The sequence below is a fragment of the Juglans regia genome, chromosome 3, assembly GCF_001411555.2.
Source record: "Juglans regia cultivar Chandler chromosome 3, Walnut 2.0, whole genome shotgun sequence".
Lineage (NCBI taxonomy): Eukaryota > Viridiplantae > Streptophyta > Magnoliopsida > Fagales > Juglandaceae > Juglans > Juglans regia.
The window spans coordinates 29,241,779-29,266,308 of NC_049903.1; the positions used below are offsets into that span (position 1 = coordinate 29,241,779).

The following is a 24,530-nucleotide window of genomic DNA, read 5'->3' on the forward strand; positions in this document are numbered from 1 at the left end:
CGTTTTAATTCTCAACCGATCAAGCCAAGTGTTTGACGACAGAAAGCAGAGCATACACATGGCCTTTGGAATCTTATATATTTTAAAGTTGATAATGATACAATAAAAAAAAAAATTATATAAAAAAAATTATAAATTAATATGAATTTATAGAATCTGTTATATTTATTATATAATAAAAATAATTTTATAATTTAATATTTTATATCAAACTATATCAATTTATAAATTAATTTTTATATAACCAAATTAATGCTAAAATATTTCCGTTTAAAGTTTGTGTTAAAAAATGATCCGAGATTCATGTCGGTAGCAAACGGAAATTATACCTCACACTAGAAGTGTCGGTCGTTATCCATTCAAGACTGTAACAACGCAAAGAGACAGGGAGAGCTTTCGGTTCAGTTTCAAGTTTCAACTAATCTAGAAACGACTACAATTAATGGGGAACGCCAACGGCCATTCGCATACACACCGTTACGGCTCCAACGCTCCGCCTCGGTCTAAAGATAGTCCGACCAATCACTCTGCACAAATCCCCAGCTCCACTACTCCTCACGCCGACAACATGGTCTGTTTACCTTATGCTCACGTCGACTCCAGCCTCCGTGCCCTCGCTGGCCAAGCTGAGGGATTCGGCCGCCTCGCCATCGGTGGGCTCCACGGTCCCCTTTACCACGTTACCACCTTAGCAGGTCATCTTCATCCCTCTCTTTACTTGTCTGATCGTGTATGTTATGCCTACTTTTCCTGGCACTGGGATGGTGTTTTTAGATTTGATAGGCCTAACTGCTGGGTAGCTATTTGGATATTTTGATATTTTTTATGGTTTAGTAATCTTGTGTGGTTTATCTAAGTTTCTTCTTGCTTGTTTAATTTGTAACTAGTTCGTTCCTGATGATGCAAATTGCTTGAAGATCATAAGTTTGCGGGTTCTTCAAATTGATTGCGTTGTTTTGAGATTTTGCTCATGGAAATAACGAAATGCTTGTGATTAGTTCTCTGCACATTTTTTGTTTTTAGCAAATGTTGAATTCGACAAGAGAAATTAAGGTACATTCGATTTGGTATTCCCTAACCAGATTATTCACAATTTGCAAAATTTACTGGTCATTGCCTTGTGAAAGTCTTCACTATGAGGGTCCTTCTAGAGTTTCCCTATAATATTCGTTTGATGTGTTCTGCAAATTTAACATATATTTCCATTTATGTAGATGATGGGCCAGGATCACTTCGCCAAGGATGTCGTAGCAAAGAGCCACTTTGGATTGTCTTTGAAGTTTCGGGCACCATTCACCTCTCTTCTTACTTGGCTGTGTCGTCTTATAAGACCATTGATGGCCGGGGCCAAAGGGTTAAATTCACAGGGAAGGGGTTGAGGCTGAAGGAATGTGAACATGTAATTATATGCAATCTGGAGTTTGAAGGCGGTAAGGGTCCTGATGCTGATGGTATTCAAATGAAGCCTAATTCAAAACATATATGGATTGATCGCTGCAGCCTCCGTGACTACGATGATGGACTTATAGACATCACCCGAAAGAGCACTAATATTACTGTTTCTAGGTACGATCAAGTACTTGTTTCCAAAACAAAGATAACAAAAAAGAAAGTAAAATGAATAATAATAATACATGTCTTCAAACATTGGCTTCAGGTGTCACTTTTCACAGCATAACAAGACAATGCTCATTGGGGCAGACCCTTCTCATATTGACGACAGATCCATCTGTGTGACCATCCACCATTGCTTTTTTGATGGAACCAGACAGCGGCATCCTAGAGTTAGATTTGCCAAAGTACATCTGTACAACAATTATACCAAAAACTGGGGCATTTATGCTGTTTGTGCCAGTGTAGAATCACAGGTGCACTTTTATAGCAAATTATAATATCTGTTAGTTTGAATATTGAAGGTTTTAATATGTTTCATCGTCTAGGAGATTAATGATCCTATGATCTATATTTGGTACCAGATATATTCCCAATGCAATATATATGAAGCAGGGCAGAAGAAGGTGGCATTTAAATATCTCACAGAGAAGGTATATGCCCTTGTTTTGTTTTCAACCCAGTAAATTTCAGAATTCAGCTTATCATTTAGAATTTTTGGTTTTAATTAATTAGGGGATCAATTGATGTGAGAGTTGGTGTGTTTGCACATATAGAATTTTTGGTTTTAATTCAGCTCTTTGATCATATTTTTTTCAAATGGACAAAAGAAAAAAAAAAGTAACAAAAAGGCCTTAGTTGGGAACTATGTATGATAAATTAAGACACTTACACCAATTAGATACACTTTTGCACTGAGATTAGAGACAGATATGCATGCCACTGGCATTTCTATTTTGAATTCATGTCCATTTCCAATGCATCTGTTTTCATCTATTCTAACTTTCAGTGTTTTTTTCCTCTCTCTCGCTCACTCACAGCCTTTCTTATGTGCTGTAGGAACAATGACTCTAATTATGCAAGTCAAGAAAGTTTGGCTTCGTCCCTGCATGAATGACTATATAGTAGTATCACACAAGCTTTCTTGCCCTCTTTTTCGTTTCCTTTTCCATCTGAAAATGGATGTCATTCAAAAGTCCCTTTAGCCCTTCATATCAATCGGTGAGATTAAGAATCTAGGTTTCTAGAAACCATATAGCACCCTATCCTTCGAACATGGAAATAATACAGAAAAGAGCAATAGATCCAATGAGGAGGCCCTCGATGCCCGTAGGAGGGAATAATAGAAAGAAAATATCTCTGAGAGAAGAGGCCACCTAATAGCAACGAAATAGATAATAGATAGACTCCTGCACTTTATTCAAATTTGAGCATGATGCTTTCTCATTTATATGAGCATGTGACTGTAAGCCCTCTTTTCAAACATTATGAAAGAGACTCCCGTGGCCTGACTTAACCAAGCATATTAAAGACACTCTTACAGTTCATACCTTTGCTGTTGAAGTCAAGTTTCAAGCATGCAAGCAATTTTGGCATCCTCCCATGATAAATCCCATGTAGTCAATTTTGCGACCACGTAAATCATTTGTATCAACAATAGGATTACATTTTCAGACAAATACTTTAGAATAATTAAAAATAGGAATACATTGTCAGACAAATACTGGGGGTGGCTGTTCCCTGCTTTCATCGACTGGACAGTTGTCATTATCAATTAGAGATGATAGTGTGTTGATACTGCAAAACATTTATGCTGCTTGACTAGACAATGGAGGAAGCATGACATCATCTGATACTCTTTTAACTGTTGATAATCCATAGTGTGAAAGTGCTGTCCATATTACAAAGTTTTTGCTTTTCAAGTCACTCAGCTAGATGCCATGAAAGAGTGGTCAAAGTTATGGTAATACGTTATGCAGGCTTAACAATTTGTTAGGCCTCAGTCAATCTTCTGAAATAGTTAAATTTACTGGAAATGTGTGAATTTGTCTATAACCAGCAGTCCAACATATTTATCAAAATCTTAACGGTGGAGCTGTTATTTTCATACTGAGATTGAAATTGGTTATTTGTGGCATCTCTGTAGGCATCTGACAAGGCAGAGGCAATGACTGGCTGCATAAGTTCTGAAGGGGACTTGTTCGTGAGTGGAACTCAAGCAGGGTTGATGACCAAGAGTGCTGACCATTGCATGTTTCATCCAAGTGAATACTACCCCACTTGGACAGTGGAACCTCCGACTGCTGATCTTAAGCACGTTCTCCAACATTGCACTGGATGGCAGAATGTTCCGCGACCAGCAGATCAGAAGGTGGATTCTTAGTTGCATGGAGTGATGGTTTAGTAGCTGAGCAGCCTAATTCTACATGTCTGTAATCTTGACCTTGATATTTGCTATGGTGTGTGCCTTCCACTTGGTGAAATGTAATCATTTTCTTATTTGTATTTTTCAGCTCTTATATTTCGCTGTTTCTTAATTTTTTTTGTTAGTTAATGTTTCAGTATGCTTGGTCCTGTTTTGAACTTATTATCTCTGCTCATGTCATTGAAACTGAAAAGAAAATTAGCTGTTGAAATAACAATTTGATCAAAAGAGTTAAAAAATTTTCATTGAAGTGTAGTTTGTACCTGCAAATATTTTATGTAGCCTCTTATAGATTTGTATCCATATGAGAAAGTTTCATGTACTGACATTGTGGTTTAGCTTCCAATATGATGGAATTGAAACAAATGAAAAGAAATGGGAAAGAATTTAAGGCTAACCTCCCCTCCCATGCATTGATCTCAGATATTAGTGCTAAATACATAATATTCTTTATCTACCTTTTTAATTCTCAACTCATGATCAAGCCAAGTGTTTGACGGCAGGAGCATACACATGGTCTTTGGATTCTTATATATTTTAAAGTTTGAGTTGAAAAATGATGTGACTTTCATGTCGGTATTAAACAAATAATACCTCACACTAGTGTCGGTCGTTATCCATGCAAGACTGTAACAATGCAGAGAGAGAGAGAGAGAGAGAGAACTAGCTTTCAGTTTAGAAACGACTGCAATTAATGGGTAACACCAACGGCCATTCCCAAACACACCGTTACGCCTGCAACGCTCCGCCTGGGTTTAAATATAGTCCGTCCAATCACTCTGCGCAAATCCCCAGCTCCACTACTCCCCATGCCAACAACATGGTCTCTTTGCCTTACGCTCACGTCGACTCCAGCCTCCGTGCCCTCGCCGGCCAAGCTGAGGGCTACGGCCGCCTGCCATTGGTGGGCTCCACGGTCCCCTTTACCACGTGACTTCCTTAGCAGGTCATCTTCATCCCTCTCTTTACTTGTCTGATCGTGTATGTTATGCCTACTTTCCTTTTTATTTTTTTGCATGAATTTCGGATTCTGGCACTGGGATGGTGTTTTTAGATTTCATAAGCTTTAACTGCTTTGTAGTTATTAGGATATTCTGATATTTTTTATGGTTTAGTAATCTTGTGTGCTTTATCTAAGTTTCTTCTTGCTTGTTTGATTTGTAACTAGTTTGTTCCCGATGATGCAAATTGGTTGAAGGTCAAAAGTTTGCGGGTTCTTCAAATTGATTGCGTTGTTTAGAGATTTTGCTCATTGAAATAACAAAATGCTTGTGATTCGTTGTCTGCACATTTTTTTTTGTTTTTAGAAAATGTTGAATTCGGCAAGTGAAATTAAGGTACATTCGATTTGGTATTCCCTAACCAAACCAGATTATTCACAATTTGCAAAATTTACCGGTCATTGCCTTGTGAACATCTTCACTATGAGGGTCCTTCTAGAGTTTCCCTATAATATTCGTTTGATGTGTTTTGCTAATTTAACATATTTTTTCAATTTGTGTAGATGATGGGCCAGGAACACTTTGCCAAGGATGTCGTAACAAAGAGCCACTATGGATTGTCTTTGAAGTTTCAGGCACCATTCATCTCTCTTCTTACTTGCTTGTGTCGTCTTGTAAGACCATTGATGGCCGGGCCAAAGGGTTAAATTCACTGGGAAGGGTTTGCGGCTGAAGGAATGTGAACATGTAATTATATGCAATCTGGAGTTTGAAGGCAGTAAGGGTCCTGATGCTGATGGTATTCAAATAAAGCCTAATTCAAAACATATATGGATAGATCGTTGCAGCCTCCGTGACTATGATGATAGACTTATAGATATCACATGAAAGAGCACATATATCACTGTTTCTAGGTAAGATCAAGTCCTTGTTTAAAAAAAAAATATAACAAAAAAAAAAAAATTGTGCTAAAATGAATAATAATAATAATACGTCTTCAAACATTGGCTTCAGGTGTCACTTTTCACAGCATAACAAGACAATGCTTATTGGGGCAGACCCTTCTCATATTGACGACAGATGCATTCGTGTGACCATCCACCATTGCTTTTTTTATGGGACCAGACATCAACATCCTAGAGTTAGATTTGCAAAAGTACAATTGTACAACGATTATACCAAAAACTGGTGCATTTATGCTGTTTATGCCAGTGTAGAATCACAGGTGCTAATTTTATAGCGAATTCTAATATCTGTTAGTTTTAATATTGAAGGTTTTAATATGTTTCCTAGGTGATTAAAGATCTTGTAATCTATGTTTTGATACCAGATATATTCCCAATGATATATGAAACAGGGCAGAAGAAGATGGCATTTAAATGTCTCACAGAGAAGGTATGTGCCCTTGCTCTGTTTTCAACCTAGTACATTTATGAATTCTGCCAATCATTTAGAATTTTTGGTTTTAATTAATTTGGGGATCAATTGAAGTGTGCTTAGGTGTGTTTGCACATATAGAATTTTTGGTTTTAATTAAGCTCTTTGATCATATTTTTATTTGAAATGGACAAAAGAAAAAAAAAAAGCAACAAAAAGGCCTTAGTTGGGAACTATGTATGATAAATTAAGACACTTCACACCAATTAGATACACTTTTACACTGAGATTAGAGGTTGATATGCACATCATTGGCATTTCTATTTTGAATTTCATATCCATTTCCAACGTGTCTACATGTTTTCATCTATCCTAACCTTCAGTGTTTTTCTCTTTCTCACTCACAACCTTTCTTTTGTGCTATAGGAACAATGACTCTAATTATGCAAGTTAACAAGGTTTGGCTTTGTCCCTACATGAATGACTATATAGAGGTATCAATCAAGCTTTCTTGCCCTCTTTTTTATTTCCTTTTCCATCCGAAAATGGATGTCGTTCAAAAGTCCCTTTAGCCCTTCATATAAAATGGTGAGAATAAGAATCTAGGTTTCTAGAAACCATATAGCACCTGATCCTTGGAACAAGGAAATAATACAGAAAAGAGCAATAGATCCAATGAGGAAGCCCTCGATGCCTGTAGGACGGAATAATAGAAAGAAGATATCTCTGAGAGAAGAGTCCACCTAATAGCAACGAAATAGATGATAGACTCCTGCACTCAATTTAAATTTGAGCATATTGCTTTCTCATTTATAAAAGTGTGCGACTGTAAGTAATCTTTTCTAGCATTATGAAAGAAGACTCCCGAGTCCTGACTTAATTAAGCATTATTAAAGAGACTCTTACAGTTCATACCTTTATCGTTGAAGTTGAGTTTTAAGCATGCTAGCAATTTTGGCATCCCCCCATGATAAAAGAAGACAGATCCCGTGTAGTTAATTTTGCGACCGCATAAATCTTTTATATCAACAATAGGAATACATTGTCAGACAACTTGAGATCATTGAAAATAGGAATCTTGATTGGGACACTGCCGAAAGCAGGTAATATGCATTAATATTTATAATGGGGGTGGTTGTTTCCTGCTTTCATTGACTAGACAATTGTCATTATGAATCAGCGATGATACTGCAAAACATTTGTGCTGCTTGACTAGTCAATGCAGGAAGCATGACATCATCTGATACTCTTTTGACTGTCATAATCCCTAGTTTGATAGTGTTGTCCATATTACAAAGTTTTGCTTGTCAAGCCACTTAGCTAGATGCCATAAAAGAGTGGTCGAAATTATGTCTAATACATTATGCAGGCTTAACAAGTTCTTAAGCCTCAATCAATCCTCTGAAATCGTTAAATTTACTAGAAGCATGTGAATTTGTCTATAACCAACATATTTTTCAAGCTCCAACGGTGGAGCTGTTATTTTCATAATGAGATTGAAATTGGTTATTTGTGACATCTCTCTAGGCATCTGACAAGGAGGAAGCAATGACTGGCTGCATAAGGTCTGAAGGGGACTTGTTCATGAGGGGAACTCAAGTGGGGTTGATGACTAAGAGTTCTGACCCTAGCATGTTTCATCCAAGTGAATACTACCCCACTTGGATAGTGGAACCTCCCAGTGGTGATCTTAAGCATGTTCTCCAACATTGCCCTGGATGGCAGAGTGTTCTACTACTAGCAGATCAGAAGGTGGATTCTTAGCTGCATGGAGTGATGGGTTAGTAACTAAGCAGCCTAATTTACATGTATAATGTGTAATCTAAACCTTGATGTTCACTATAGTTTGTCAGGTCTTAAATTTTGCTGCTCCTTAATTTTTTGTTAAAAAATGTTCCGGTATGCTTGGTCTGTTTTGAACTTATATCTCTACCGAAAAGAAAATTAGCTTTTGAAATAGCAATTCGATCACAAGGGTTAAAAATTCTCATGCATTGAAGTGTTGTTTGTGTCCCTGCGAGTATTTTATGTAGCCTCTTATATATTTGTAACCATATAATGCGACAAATTTCAAAGTTACATACTGAAATTGTGGTTTCGCTTCCAATATGATGGAATTTAAACAAATGAAAAGAAATGGGAAAAAATTTGAGGCGAACCTCCTCTCCCAAGAATTTCAAGTGAAATGAAGTAGTTACTATTCTTTGCCAAACGGGATTGATTGTTTTGTTGTTTTTAACACGTGCATCAGCATTTATAATCAGATTATAACAGTGACAGAAATTACTAACAGGAACAACCCCGTGTGTGTGGTTGAGTCTTTAGTTAAGCTCCAGCCCCTATTTGATCAAATAATAAACAATAAAACCATAAACTAGGTCCATGGAGGTGAAAGGAGAATTTCGAGGAAGGTCTGTCTCCTCTGGATTAGAAAAAGAATAATCACTTTGGTATTCTATTTTTTTCCCATTCAAAGTCAAAACAAATATAAAAAGGGATGACAGATGGCATTCAATCATTTTTCATTGACTTACTTTACCCAATCTTTCTGATTGAAATGCCAGACTAAATGAACAGGACACTCAACCCTTCGACATTGGCCTCATCAGACATACACTGGAACATGGCATCTCCTGTCTCCATCTCTGTCATTCTAGTAGCATGGGTTACCTGCATCTTATTCTATGGAATTTGTTTGGATACTGCAATAGTTGTGTTTGTGGCAGCATCTAAATCATCAGCTCTAGATCTAGAAATGAAAGCTCTGTAGGAGACTGGGTGGTGGTCAGGTATCGACACCAACAATACCTCAAGTCCTTGCGAGTGGTATGTTATTTCTTGCACTATCGTTGGAAGCATCACAAAGATTAACTTAGCTAATAGCTATTTGAAATGTAAGTTGAAACTTAAATTTTCTTCCTTACCAAATATATACTTTGTTGATCTTCATGGAAATGGACTTCGAGGGAGCATCCCTAGTGACATAGGTACTCTATCAAACCTCACCTTCCTTGACCTGTCCTTCAATCATCTTAGAGGTGAGATACCTCTTCCCAAATATTGACGTTTGGCATTGCTTCTAACAACATCCATGGTTCCATTCCCTTGAAAATAGGCAACATGAAGAGCTTGAATCACTTGTACCTTAGTTTGAACAAAATTAAAGGTTCCATCCCAACAGGAATAGGAAACTTGAAGAATCTGATGCGTTTGGACCTCAAATCTAACAATCTCGTTGGTCCAGTCCCTACCACTCTTGCTGGTTGCTCTAATTTGCAGGAGTTGTCATTGACCCACAACTACTTAACTGGACGAGTTCCTAATCGCTTGGCTGACCTTCATTCAGTAAGTACTATTGATCTTAGTCACAATTAGTTGACTGGACACTTTTCCCATCGCTTCGCGGACCTTTATTGGCTAAATACTATTGATCTCAGTCACAACTTCTTCAATGGAGAGATACCAGGTAAACTTGGGGGTTTAGGTCATTTATCAGTTTTAAATCTCAGCTACAATAATGTTACATGCAACATTCCCCTTTCTCACGTTACCATACAAGTAATTGACTTGTCATACAACTCATTGAAGGGAAAAATTCCTAACAATTTTGATCAATATCATTCACTCGACACGTTGATTGGCAACAATGACTTATGTGGTAACTTCACGGGTTTCCCTGCTTGTCATTCTTCAATTGGAAGCAAAAATAAACTTATTATTCCCATAGCCATTTTCCTTGGATTCTTAGCTCTTGGGGGCTTTCTCCTATCTCAATGCATGGTTAAAAAAACTCACTCTAAGTTGAGAGAAACAAGGGATGGGAATTTGTTCTCTATATGGAATTAGGATGGACATATTGCATATGAAGACATCATTGAAGCAACCGAGGACTTTGATATCAAATATTGCATTGGAAATGGTGGTTATGGTAGTGTTTACAAAGTACAGTTACTAAGTGGAAATGTGGTTGCCTTAAAAAAACTTCATCAAAGAGAGGCTGAGAATCCAATTTTTTATAAGAGTTTTATAAATGATGTGAAAGTATTAACAGAGATTCGACGTCGAAATATTGTGAAGTTATATGGATTCTGTATACATAAAGGATGCAGATTTTTAATTTATGAGTACATGGAAAGAGGAAGCCTATTTTGTGTCCTAAGAAATGTTGATGAAGCTATGGAACTAGATTGGAGCAAGAGGGTAAACATCATCAAAGGCACAACACACGCCTTATCTTACATGCATCATGAATGCATCCCAACAATTGTTCATAGAGATATATCACCCAACAACATTTTTCTGAACTCCGAATTCCAAGGTTTTATATCTGACTTTGGAACTGCTAAACTCCTTGATCCTGACTCCTCCAATCAAACATTGGTTCCTGACACTTATGGTTATATTGCTCCAGGTAAATTGTTAATTGGTTATTTCTACTCCAACAATGTCATTTAAATTATTTAGTTAAGAATATTGAATATAATTATTCCATTCATTAGTATCTAAACATTTTTCAAGATTATTTTTCTTTACTATTTTTTTTTTTTTGTCAGATTTACAATTTATGAATCGTTATCACCAATTAAGCTAAAAGGATATTAAGGTGATAAAAATAAAAATACATAATAAAATCTAAAATCCCAATAATCTTAAATTATAAATTTAACTAGATATATTTGTTCTTCATTTAATTATATGTTTAGCATAATCGCATATATTATTTAATAATAATACATTTGGAGAGTGGATAATTAGACTATATAGGAATAGTTTGCAATTAGCAATATATAATAATATAGAACGTAGCTTCCTATAATCAAAGTTTCTTGATTTAGAATTCATATAATACTAGTCCTAGATCTAAATAATGTGCAAGCTAAAAGATCTAAGATATCAATTAAGAATATCATATATAATTTCTAAATATTTTACTTTTAAGATATTTCAAATAAGTTTAAATTTTTTTATAAAATTTATAAAATTTTTTAGATTCAAATTATATCCTCTACCGCAAAAAAAAAATTAATAAATGAATAGTTGAGGCTAGAACCCATTTTTGTGAACTTTGTTTATTTTTTAAAATATTATATAATAAAGTTGTCACGTCTTTATATTCTCTCTTTAAAAGACTTGTATTTTGAAAACTAAAGATTATTATCGATAACTTGAAATATTATTCTTCATTCAATAATTTTACTGTTAAATTATAATTATCAAATTAATTAGATGTATTACTATTCATTGACCGTATTTAATGGTTCTCATTGTTTTTTTCTTTCTCTATAGAGTTTGCCTACACGATGACATTTACTGAAAAATGCGATGTATATAACTTTGGAGTGGTGGCACTAGAAGTATTAATGGGAAGGCATCCAGGAGAACTCTTGTCCTCATCATCATCATCATCTCAAAATATGATGCTAAATGAAATATTAGACCAACGATTGCCACCTCCAAATTGTCTAATTGGACAGGATATTTTGCTTGTTGCTACAATAGCATTTGCATGCCTTCACACTCAATCAAAGTCTCAACCTACAATGAAATGTGTGTCACAAGAATTTCTCTCTCGCAAGAAGCCGAATGTTATACCCTTGACTATGGTTTCACTCCTGCAACTGAGGAAACAAGCAGCATATATGGAAGGATCAGGTTTTGTTTATTGTTAGGGTGTTTTGTGTGTTGTCAAGATGTTGTTTACATTTCTCGGTCTTCTTTCAAGAAAAATATTATTTGTAAGCATTCCAAATCACCCCATAAGCCTAAAGTACTCACTGTTCAGGTAGAAAGCAGCTGGAACAGAACGGGGTTGGTGTATTTGTATGAGTTAAGTGTGCAAATAGAAAGTAGAAGTGAATTAAGTAAAATTGGATAGAGAATTTCTGCAGAGTTTAATGGTTTAGAAAAAGAAATACCTTTTAACTTCAAAAAATTGGAACAAGTTTGAGTTGTACAAGGAAAAAAACTATATATGCTCACATAGATACTCATATTTTAGAGACCAAAATCTTAGGTTTTTCAAATTTCAAGGGTGTTTTGACCTTCTTTAAGTGTGTATAATATATATGCACACCTCTTTCGAGGAGTTGAGGCAAGATACCCACGAATGGACATGATGACTTTCGTCCTGGTGATTATTGCCAAGCGATTGAAGCTCTAAGCTCTATTTCCAAGGTCACCCCGTGAAAGTGCTCACGAACACTCTCCTCAAGAAGATCTTGCAGAGACTAGACACCTAAGATTGTCTACTGAACTGGGTCGTCAAACTAAGCGAGTTCAACATTGAGTATTCCCCTCACACGGCAATAAAGGGATGTATGCTAGCAGAATTTGTGGTTGAGTTCACCAACTTTCTCGAAGAAGTGTTGATAGCACCTGTAGGAGAGCCCTGGTAGGTCTACGTCCATAGCTCGTCCTACCGAGCTGGTGGGGGTGTTGGAGTGCACATTGTCATGGGAGCTAGTGAAGAACACAACTATGCTATCAAAGCTCGCCTTTAAGAAGACTAACAATGAGGTCGAGTACGAAGCACTACTAACCAGACTGGTGACGACCTGAGCATTGGGAGCGACGAGGTGGAAGTTAGGGAAGAATTCCAAGTAGTCGTCAGCTAGGTGTAAGGCAAATTTGCCACCAAAGGTGAAAAATTGAAAAATATCTTCAGCTAGTAGGAGAGAGCGCGACTTCTACCACTATTTTCACATCCAACATATACCGAGATGAGAGAACAATTGGACTTATTGGAAGAAAGAAAGCGAGAGGCCGAGGTGCAAACGATGAGCAACAAGAGGAAAGCTAAGCAATACGTCAACAAATTGGTCAGACCCAGATCCTTCAAGGATGGCGACTTGGTGTTAAAGCAAGCAGGGGTCATGACGCAAGTAGAAGGAAAGTTGTGACCATGATGTGAGGGATCTTATGTAGTAACAGCTAGCAACAGGCCAGGGTCGTACCCCCCGAAAGAGCTTCCCCTATGATTTCAAGTCAAATGAAATCTTTTTCCTTGTTGAACAAGATCGATTATTTTGTTGTTTTTACCACGTGCCTCGACATTTAGGATTAGATTATAATGATGACAGAACTTGTAAAGAAGGGGTGGCAATTCGTTTTCGTAGATCGCATTCGTGTCGTGTCAAGTCATAGACATTCGATTATATAGATGAACTCGAACACGATCCGTTAAGTTAAACGGTCAAACCATCAAACCCTAATACCATCCATTTAAATAATTGGTAACACGACTCATTTCAATCCATTTTATCTAAATGTGTTGAATTGACTCACATAACTCATTTAACCTGATTAACATAATGTTATATAAAAGTTAAAATCTAAATTTATTATTAGCCATAATATCTCTAAAAAAACAATAAGGACTACCTACTATTAAAAAATCAATAATTTTAAGATTTTAACCTAAAATAAAACCAATATACAAACCTAATAATAACAAATACGATGATAGATTCAAAATTATAATCCAAACAACAAAACCGTAAGCATATTGAGAAATATCAATATCACAACCCAGTAATAATAAACATGAGAATCTTGTAATAATATCAATGGTACAACCCCAAGTATAATTGTAAGTTTGAAATAAAATTTAAACAAGTTATTATGGATTGATTTCGTATTAATTAAGTTGGTTGACCTGTTATTAATTCGTTTATTAATCATGTCTTAACAGGTCAATCCATTTTGACTCAAATCTATTTATATCAAACTCAAATTTACTAATTTTGTATCGTATTTATGTTCATGTTGTGTTTCCGAATTGTGTCACCTATTATCCCCTAATTACAACCAGGAACATCCCTATGTACGTGGTTGAGTCTGATGTTATGCTCTTGTCCCTATTTGATCAAATAATAAACGATAAACTAAAAATCATAAAAGTTTTAGGATTCGTTTGGAATAGAAATAGTGTGCGTACCCTTTGGAATAGAAAAAAGACTATTATTACTTTGGTATTCGTTCAAACACAAAGAAATATAAACAATGGATGACAGTTGGCAATCAATCCTTTTGCATTGACTTGCTTTCTTAAATTCCAGAGTAAACGAGCAGGACACTCAAACCCACTGAAATTGGCTGGCCTCATCAAATATACACTCGAACATGGCGTCTCCTGTCCACATTTCCATCATTGCAGTAGCATGGGTTACCTGCATCTTGTTCTTTGGAACATATTTGGATATGCAGTAGTTGTGTTTGTGGTAACATCTAATTCATCAGCTTTAGAACTAGAAATTAAGGCTCTTCTGCAGATTGGGTGGTGGTCAAGAATCAACACCAGCAATACCTCCAGTCCTTGCAAGTGGCCAGGTATTTCTTGCACTAACAGTGGAAGCGTCGCACATATTAAATTAGCTTATAGCTATTTGAAAGGTAAGTTGAAACTGACCGTGCAAATATTTTATAAAGCCTCTTAAAGATTTGTATCCATATGAAGCATATAAGAATCTCCTCAATCTTGTTATTTTCTTTTATTTACTTCCTTAACACTATTCTTTTTAATATATCTTTTTTTATCAGAAGAAATGTGTGATTTCAATTTTTATTTGTATTAATAAATTTGAGACATTTTCTCATCCGTCCCAAACATGGGGTTGGGTGAGAAAAGTCTCCACGTCCATGAAACCTTTAACGGGGTTAGTGCGGAAGACTTTTCTCGTCGACAAGTGATCAAAACTAAAAAAATAAAGACCAAACAAGCTCTATTTGTTGTCCAATCTTTTCAACTAATTAAATCTTATTATTGATTGTATGAATAAATTATTGACACAAAAATATTAACAAAATAATATTAGTACAATTTAATCAATTTAACGGGAGTTAAATTTGAAAACTAATTTAGATCAGGGTACTCATTCATGATCCATCCAATGAGTTATATAAAAAAATGTTGAAAATCTCCTATTCGCAAACCATTTCACTATTATTCATAAATTTCTCATCCGATCTCATTTCCCCATATCCCCTAATTTTTATGATTAACATGCTAGACAAAACGAATAGGACACTCAAATTACCCTCTCCAATTGGCCGGCCTCATCAGACATACACTGGAACATGTCATCTCCTGTCTCCATTTCCATAATTGTAGTAGCATGGGTTATTTGCATCTTGTTCTATGGAATAAAATCAGTGGTTCCATTCCGAAAGGAATAGGAAACTTGAAGAATCTGATACGTCTAGATCTTAGTTCTAACAATCTCATTGGTTCAATCCCTACTACTCTAGCTTGTTGCTCTAATTTGCAGGAGTTGTTATTAAGCCACAACAACTTAACTGGACAATTTCTCCATCGCTTGGCTGACCTTCGTGCACTAAGTACTATTGATCATAGTGACAACTTTTTCAGTGGAGAGATACCCTTTCTATTTGGAAATGTAGGCTATTTATCAATCTTGAATCTCAGCTACAATAAATTTATAGCCAACATTTCCATTTCTCTCAATAACATAAAAGTAGTCGACTTGTCATACAACTCATTGAAAGGAAAAATTCTTGACAGTTATATATAATATCATCCAACAAGAGGCTAGAACCCATTTTTGTGAACTTTGTTTATTTTTTAAAATATTATATAATAAAGTTGTCACGTCTTTATATTCTCTCTTTAAAAGATTTGTATTTTGAAAACTAAAGATTATTATCGATAACTTGAAATATTATTCTTCATTCAATAATTTTACTGTTAAATTATAATTATCAAATTAATTAGATGTATTATTGTTCATTGACCGTATTTAGTGGTTCTCATCGTTTTTTTCTTTCTCTATAGAGTTTGCCTACACGATGACAGTTACTGAAAAATGCGATGTATATAGCTTTGGAGTGGTGGCACTAGAAGTATTAATGGGAAGGCATCCGGGAGAACTCTTGTCCTCATTATCATCATTTCAAAATATGATGCTTAATGAAATATTAGACCGACGATTGCCACCTCCTAATCGTCTAATTGGACAAGATATTTTGCTTGTTGCTACAATAGCATTTGCCTGCCTTCACACTCAGCCAAAGTCTCGGCCTACAATGAAATGTGTGTCACAAGAATTTCTCTCTCGCAAGAAGCCGAATGTTATACCCTTGACTATGGTTTCACTCCTGCAACTGAGGAAACAGGCATCATATATGGAAGGATCAGGATTTGCTTATTGTTAGGGTGTTTTGTGTGTTGTCAAGGTGTTGTTTACATTTCTCAGTTTGTTTTCAAGAAAAATATTATTTGTAAGCATTCCAAATCACCCCATAAACCTAAAGTACTCACTGTTCAAGGTAGGAAGCAGCTGGAACAGAACGGGGCTGGTGTGTTTGTATGAGTTAAGTGTGCAAATAGAAAGTAGAAGTGAATTAAGTAAATTTTGATAGAGAATTTCATCAAATTTTAATGGTTTAGAAAAAGAAATACCTTTTAACTTCAAAAAAATGGAACAAGTTTTACTTTTACAAGAAAAAAACTATACAGTATACACACATAGATACTCTTGTTTTAGAGACCAAAATCTTAGGTTTTTTAAATTTCAAGGGTGTTTTGACCTTTTTAAGTGTGTATAATAAATATGTTCATTTTTTTAGATTTTGGAGGCAAAACTTTTGAGTTAAGAAAAAAATTAAGACGTTCTTCAATAATTTTAGCTGGGGTTAGAAGAGAGTTTCACACTTTTGGGGAATTTGAATAGGTTTTCAAAATTTTTAAGGGATTAGAAGATAATTTTTCTATTTTTTAATAAACAGTTATCCTGCAAATGAAGTTATCATCCTTGTCCTTATTGTTGAAATTGAAAAGACATTTAGTTGTTGAAATAGTAATTCGATCAAAAAGGGTTGAAAATTATCGTGCATTAAAGTGTTGTTTGTGACCATGCAAATATTTTACAAAGCCTCCTAAAGATTTGTATCCATATGATATGACAAATTTGAAAATTACGTATTCCGACATTGTGATTCAGCTTTCAATATGATGGAACTAAAATAAGTGATAAGAAATGGAAAGAATTTAAGGCTAACAAGCTCTCCAAAGCATGACTAGCAGACTCAGGTAAATATTTCGAAAGCTGTACATGAACTGATTTCAGGTTCAAATTCATTAAAAACCATATCAGTCGTATCCATCAAATCCCATAAAAGAGATCAATTGAACCCATATTTACTCCAAAATATTGAATAAGTTTCATAAATTAGAGTAAGGCTTTGTCAATCTTTCTGATTGAAATGCCTAGTAAACGAACAAGACAGTACTCAAAACTTCCTAAATTGGCCGGCCTCATCGAACACACACTCGAACATGGCATCTCCAGTCTCCATTTCCAGCATTGCAGTAGCATGGGTTATCTGCATCTTGTTCTATGGAACATATTTACATAATGCATGCCTTCATTTACATGCTGCAGTCGTTGTGTTTGTGACAGCATCTAATTCATCAGCTTTAGAAATTAGAACAAGAAATGAAGGCATGCATTATGAATGGAATTATTTACCACCATGCATGCAGGCATCACATTGTCCCTGTTGAGCTTAATTACCAAATGTTTCATATCTTTGATGGGCATTCCGGGTGGCCATATATAAATATCTGTGGATATCCATATTGAGAATCAAGCATGAGACATCTTCGATGGGGCATGCCTGGGGGCCGGGGATAAAATATATTTATTCACATTATGTGTACATGTGTATTAGATTATATATGAAAATTAATTACACTGCATTTTTTTAAAAATATATATGCAATGTTCCCCAGCCCTTACCATCAAATACAGTACTTATTAGGATTAATTTAGCACGCCTGCCTTTGTTGAACAATCACAATCTATGTAACATGTTTTAAGCACGGTAGGATCTAATGACACTGTCAACAAGACTATTCGTAAGAGAATAAATAAATCTATCACCCTTACAGGAATTAAAAAGCTACGAAGGTGAACGACCAATGATATATATAATAGCTCCAGCTGTGGGAATGAATGACTGATCATCAAGGAGGCCAGCAAGTACCATCAACGATTCAATTTCATGAGACCACAAATTGCAGCAACGTAGAACCGTTCATGACAGTAAGAAAACTTTTGTTTTCATTGACCAAGTAATACTTGACCCCTTTTTTTCTTTTTCTACAGTTTTTATTTTTTATTTATTTATTGCGTGGGAGACCTTTGTATTGTGAACATCGACGAGGTGCAAAAGTTGGTCGGGTGAGTGGTCGTTACAAACCTGTTCATGTCCCGCTCAACAGATAATTGCTTGCCGTTCTTCAAGGTTCTGAGGAAAGTGCAAGATTAGGACCATGAGTGTTGCCAAGCATTTGAGGAGTTAAAAGAGTACATGATTTTTCCATCGCTCCTCGGCCAGGCAAACCAGGAGAAGACTTGCTCACATACCTATCGATGTCGCCACACACCATGTCGATTGTCCTAGTTCGAGAAAAGGAGGTGTCGAAAGTTCCATGTTTACTATATTAGCCGCGCCTTCATATGAGGTGAGGTAAGATACCCATGAATTGACATGATGGCTTTCGTCCTAGTGATTAATGCCAAGCGATTGAGGCTCTATTTCCAAGCTCACCTCATGAAAGTGCTCACGGACACTCTCCTCAAGAAGATCTTGCATAGACTAGACACCTCGAATTGTCTACTGAACTGGGTCGTCAAACTGAGCAAGTTCGACCTTGAATATTCCCCTCACATGGCGATAAAGGGATAGATGCTAGCAGAATTTGTGGTTGAGTTCGCCAGCTTTCTCGAAGAAGTGGCGATAGCCTGTAGGAGAGCCCTGGTAGGTCTACATCCATGGCTCGTCCTATCGAGCTGGTGGGGGTGTTGGAGTGCATATTGTCACGGGAGCCAGCGAAGAACACAACTATGCTATCAAAGCTCGCCTATAATAAGATTAACGATGAGGCCGAGTACGAAGCACTACTAGCCAGATCGGCGACGACCTGAGCATTGGGAGCGACAAAGGTGGAAGTTAGGGAAGAATCCCAAGTAGTCGTCAACTAGGTGTAAGGCAAATTCGCCACCAAATGTGAAAAATTGAAAAATATCTTCAGCTAGTAGGAGAGAGCACGACTTCTACCGCTACTTTCACATCCAACATATACTGAGAGGAGAGAACTAGGAGGTGGACAAGCTAGCATGAACAGTTTTAGGACAAGAAGATTCCTGCCTACTACAAAATACAATAACTCGAACGGTGGACTTCCTGGCTATAGGGATCAAGGTCTCAGTAATTGTGTAACAACCCCATCCTAAGATTAGGCCATAAAATAAGTTTTATTTCATATAGCTATAAATATTATTATTATCATTATTATAATTTTAGCAAATTTTATGTTATTAATAAATTGTTAATTTTAATAGAATTATTATCGTATTATGATTATTATTACTATTTAAGATTTTATTGTTATTAGGATAACTACTCTCATTATTTTTAACTTCCACGTTTTTCCCTTCTCTTCGTTCTGCATGTCTCTCGTGCACGTCTCTTTTCCTCTAGGTTTCCTCTTGATTCATCACCTAAATAAATATTTATATTACACTTACCACTTCGGGATGGAAAGAAAATTCCAAGCCGCAAACCTCAAGCCTTCCCCTCCATGTACGCTCAGCCCCTCTGCCCAGAGCACGCCGACGCCACCGTCGACAACCTTCAGGACGACCAACCAACTTCTCGGACAACACTGTAAGCCCTCCCTGCGCCCCAGTCATGCACGAAATGCACCCCTGTTTTGCACTCACGGAACAGAGCACACCCATGCCATGAAAAGCTGCCTGGACACTACTCGGTGAGACGCCGCAACCGGAAAGGCCACTACTCGACGACGAAACCACCACAGCGACTCTGCTCCGCAGACCATGCATGACCGAGAAGGACCTCCAAGCAATGTCACACGTACGCCACGCGGTGGCTTCTTGCCGAGCACCTCGACGCTACCAGTTCAGATTGTTCCGCGGATCACCCCAGGACGTCGGAGCACCACCCACGATGCCATAAATCGCCTACTAGCTCTTCCCCGTGACATCTACTCCATCCCGGTAGGCCTACGATCCTTAGCCACCCAGCTCAGCGTGTGCTCCTCCCTCTCTCTCGGTTGCACTGCCGCATGGTTCACTTCCTTCGGCGTCGCACCACCATAGACGAGCCCCCAGTCGCGCCGCCGTGACCCCCGCCAGCAACCCAGAATCGCCGCACGTCAGCCTCTCTCTCGGTGAGTCCTCTGCCTCGCACGCGTCTCCCGTTGCCTCTGTTTCTCTACATAACGTATTAGTTGCTTTTTAGGTTTAATTCACTCAGTGCAAGTGTTTAAAGGAGATTACTTTTATACCCTTTTTAATCCCTTCCCATAGTATCTTGAGTGTTTTAAGTACGATTACATTTATAACTTTATGTTTAAGTATATGTTAATTATGAATATTAATATGTCATTGTATTGAAGTTGAGTTTATTTTATTAAATAAATATATTAGTCATGAGCTCATTTTTTATAAGAAAATAGTTAAAGAATTTGAAAGGGTATTTTTAATTAGATTTAATCTTATTTTAACAACGGTTTTAGTAATTTTATTGGGTTTAATATTTTAAAGGTTAGTTTTTAATTAAATAAATATATTAGTTAAATGTTCATTTTATAAGAAAGTGTTTAAAGAATTGGAAAAATATTTTTAAAGTATACTTTTAAGTCTAATATTTTAGTTAATATTTCCTTTATCAATTTAGTAAGATTTTAATAAAATTACTATGTTAAGAATTTAATGGAATTTATTAGGTTTCTTATAAGATTTTAATAATTTTGTTAAGAAAGGAAACTTAGTTTAAGAATTTAAGTTTTATGAATTATTTTAAAATAGCCCAAGTATTCTTCTAAAATTATAAATTAGTATTTTTAAGTAATTTAAATACTAGGAATTATTGATTTTAGTGTTAAACAAAATATTTGTTTGACTATCTTTTAGAATTCCAAATTTAGTTAAGATATTAGTATTTATTTATTTATTTCCAAACAATTTAGTGATAGTTATTTATTGTATATAGGTCTTAAGTTACGAAAGATTATTCAAGAAGAAACGCAGCGAGGTAAATAATTTGATCATAAATTAGGATCATCATAGTTAGCTTATATGTATGTATATTTTAAGCCAATTCATTGACAGCCATTATTTATGAACCGCTCATGTCATGTGCAAGCATGTCATCCAGTATAACATACGATCATGTCATTCCGCATCATGTTTAAATTCAGAAATTATGATTTATGTATGTAATATGTCATGCATCTCATGTGTATAAGACACGTAAGCCATCTTAAATTCAAGTGTAAGATAAGATCAAATCAGTTAATAAGATGGCAATTCAGATGCATGGTACCAATGCAGTTCAGTTCAGGGTGGTGTGCAAGCCACGAACTCAGTCGTGGTTCACCATAGTATGCTAGAATACTATCAGCGGTTCCCCTTGCTGCAGTGGGATGTGGGGCCGGTACACAACCTTGCACACAAGGTTAAGTGTGTTGGCCAATCATATAAGTCAGATAAATCAGTCAGTTAGTTCAGATAAATTAGTCATACATAGCATAAGCATTAGCACGAACAATCATAAATTTTAAGCTCAGCATGAAAGTTCTTATGAAAATCTTATGTTTATTACGTTTACGTTGTGATAGATTTCTTACTGAGTCATCGACTCATTTTAGTTTATTTTCATGTTTTTAACCACCCAGGTGAAAATGATGATTACGAGCAGGTAGGTCAGGAGTAGAAGGAGCATTTTTATTTTTAGTTCAGACTTTCTAGAACAAAACTACTTTTATGACAAATTTTAGTCAGATCATTTCTTTAATGTCTTTAGAAAACATTTTTATTAGACAATTTTTCTACAAAATAAATCCTATTTTCAGTTATTAAATATGGGATCTCTTGCCAGGGTTTATTCTATGAAAAACACGTGACACACCTATCCTACGGGAAGGGGGGTGTTACAAATTGGTCCCGAGACATTGGAGTGGGAGTTTGATATAATTAAATACCTCAACACCAATGAGTTGCCAAGTGATGGGGAAGAAGCTCAGAAGATCATAAATAAGGCAGCTCGCTTCATGGTAGTTGAGGGGTTCTTGTACAAAACGGGCTTCTCGGAATCTCTCTTGAGATGTGTCTCACAGGTTGAGGCCAATATATACTGAGCGAGGTGCATGAAGAAGTCTGTGGTAGCCACTTGGGAGGAAGTGCTCTTGTCGTGAAAGTAATAAGGGCGGGATACTACTTGTCCTGCGCCCTTATAGATGTCGAAGAGTTCATAAGAAAATGCTCAAAGTGCCAAGTACATGCACCAATCCGCATTGCTTGCTAGAGGAGCTTATGTCAATCACGCCCTCGTGGCTGTTGCACAGTGGGGCTTGAATCTAGTTGAACCACTTCCTCCAAGAAAAAGGGGTGTGAAATTCGTAGTCATTGCGGTCAACTACTTTACCAAATGGGTAGATGAACTCGAACACGATCTGTTAAGCTAAACAGATCAGAACATCAAACCCTAATACGACCCATTTAAATAATTGGTGACACAACTCATTTCAACCCATTTTATCTAAATGGGTCAAACTGACTCGCATAACTCATTTGACCTGATTAACATAATTTTACATAAAAGTTAAAATCTAAATTTATTAATAGCCATAATATCTCTAAAAAACAATAAGGACTACCTACTATTAAAAATATCAATAATTTTCAGATTTTAACCTAAAATAAAACCAACATACAAACCTAATAATAACATATACGAGCATAAGTTCAAAATTATAATCCAAACAACGAAACCGTAAGCATATTGAGAACTATCAATATTACAACCCAATAATAATAAAATGAGTATCTTGTCATAATATTAATGTTACAACCCCAAATACAATTATAAGTTTAAAATAAAATTTAAACACGTTATTGCGGACTAATTTCGTATTAATTAAGTTGGTTGACCTGTTATTAATTATGTCTTAACAGATCAATCTGTTTTGACCTGAACTCAATTGTATCAAACACAAATTTACTAATTTTGTATTGCATTCATGTTCATGTTGTGTTTATAAATTGAGTCACCTATTTTCCCCTAATTACAACCAGGAACATCCCCATGTACGTGGTTGAGTCTAATCTTATGTTCTTGTCCCTATTTGATCAAATAATAAATAATAAACTAAAAATCATATAATTTTTTGGATTCGCCAGGAGTCGAGGAAATTGTGTGCGTACCCTTTCGAATAGAAAAAAAAACTATTATTATTTGAATAATTATGGGATTACTATCTTTTTATTACTCTTTTATTATTTTTTTATTTTACTTAATAATTAAGGAATTGAATATTAGTAAAGTTATATATATTTTTTTAATTTTTTTAATGAGTAAAGATGTTAAAAAAAATATTTAAAAAATTGATAAAAAAATAAAAAAATTTGAAATAGACTTACATAACAAATAGATAATAATATGGTAATAATCCAATCACTTCCCTTATTAATTTGGTATTCATTCAAACTCAAAGAAATATAAAGGATGACAGTTGGCAATCAATCATTTTGCATTGACTTGCTTTCTTAAATGCCAAAGTAAACGAGCAGGACACTCAAACCCTCTGAAATTGGCTGGCCTCATCAGACATACACCTAAACATGGTGTCTCCCATCTCCATTTCCATCATTGCAGTAGCATGGGTTATCTGCATCTTGTTCTATGGAACATATATACTGCAGTCGTTGTGTTTGTGGCAGCATCTAATTCATTAGCTTTAGAACTAGAAATGAAGGCTCTTCTGCAGATTGGGTGGTGGTCAAGAACCAACACCAGCAATACCTCCAGTCCTTGCGAGTGGCAAGGTATTTCTTGCACTGACAGTGAAAGCGTCGCACAGATTAAATTAGTTAATAGCTATTTGAAAGTTAAGTTGAAACCCTGCAAATATTTTATAAAGTCCCTTAAAGATTTGTATCCATATGAAGCATATAAGAATCTCCAACCTTGTTTTTTTCTTTTATTTACTTTCTTAACACTACTCCTTTTAATATATCTTTCTTTCCTTTTTATCAAAAGAAATGCGTGATTTCAATTTTTATTTGTATTAATAAATTTGAGACTTTTTCTCATCCGCCCCAAACAAGGGGTTGGGTGAGAAAAGTCTCCACGTCCATGAAACCTTTGACGGGGTTAGTGCGAAAGACTTTTCTCGTCGACAAGTGATCAAAACTAAAAAAATAAAGACCAAACAAGCTCTGTTTGTTGCCCAATATTTTCAACTAATTAAATCTAAATTATTGACACAAAAATATTAACAAAATAATATTAGTACAACTTAATCAATTTAATTGGAGTTAAATTTGAAAACTAATTTAGATCGAGGT

General features: G+C 35.8%; 1 protein-coding gene and 2 pseudogenes across 1 annotated transcript; all 3 read left to right on the forward strand.

The window, feature by feature from the left end:
* Positions 1-356: 356 nt before the first annotated feature.
* Positions 357-4,062, forward strand: LOC109019336 (probable pectate lyase 4). The gene is made up of 5 exons (XM_019001612.2): positions 357-695; positions 1,215-1,566; positions 1,658-1,868; positions 1,977-2,045; positions 3,539-4,062. The coding sequence occupies exons 1-5, from the start codon at positions 443-445 to the stop codon at positions 3,773-3,775; spliced, it is 1,122 nt and encodes a 373-aa protein (XP_018857157.1). The 5' UTR covers positions 357-442; the 3' UTR covers positions 3,776-4,062.
* A 355-nt stretch (positions 4,063-4,417) lies between these two features.
* LOC109019335 lies at positions 4,418-8,064 on the forward strand (annotated as a pseudogene).
* A 1,191-nt stretch (positions 8,065-9,255) lies between these two features.
* On the forward strand, positions 9,256-16,472 carry LOC109019337 (annotated as a pseudogene).
* The last annotated feature ends 8,058 nt before the right edge of the window (positions 16,473-24,530 follow it).

Coding starts and splice junctions, on each gene's coding strand:
- LOC109019336 (XM_019001612.2), top strand. CDS start 443: ATGGGGAACGCCAACGGCCATTCGCATACACACCGTTACGGCTCCAAC. Junction 1,869..1,976: donor GTGCCAGTGTAGAATCACAG/GTGCACTTTTAT, acceptor ATTTGGTACCAG/ATATATTCCCAATGCAATAT. Junction 2,046..3,538: donor TTAAATATCTCACAGAGAAG/GTATATGCCCTT, acceptor GCATCTCTGTAG/GCATCTGACAAGGCAGAGGC.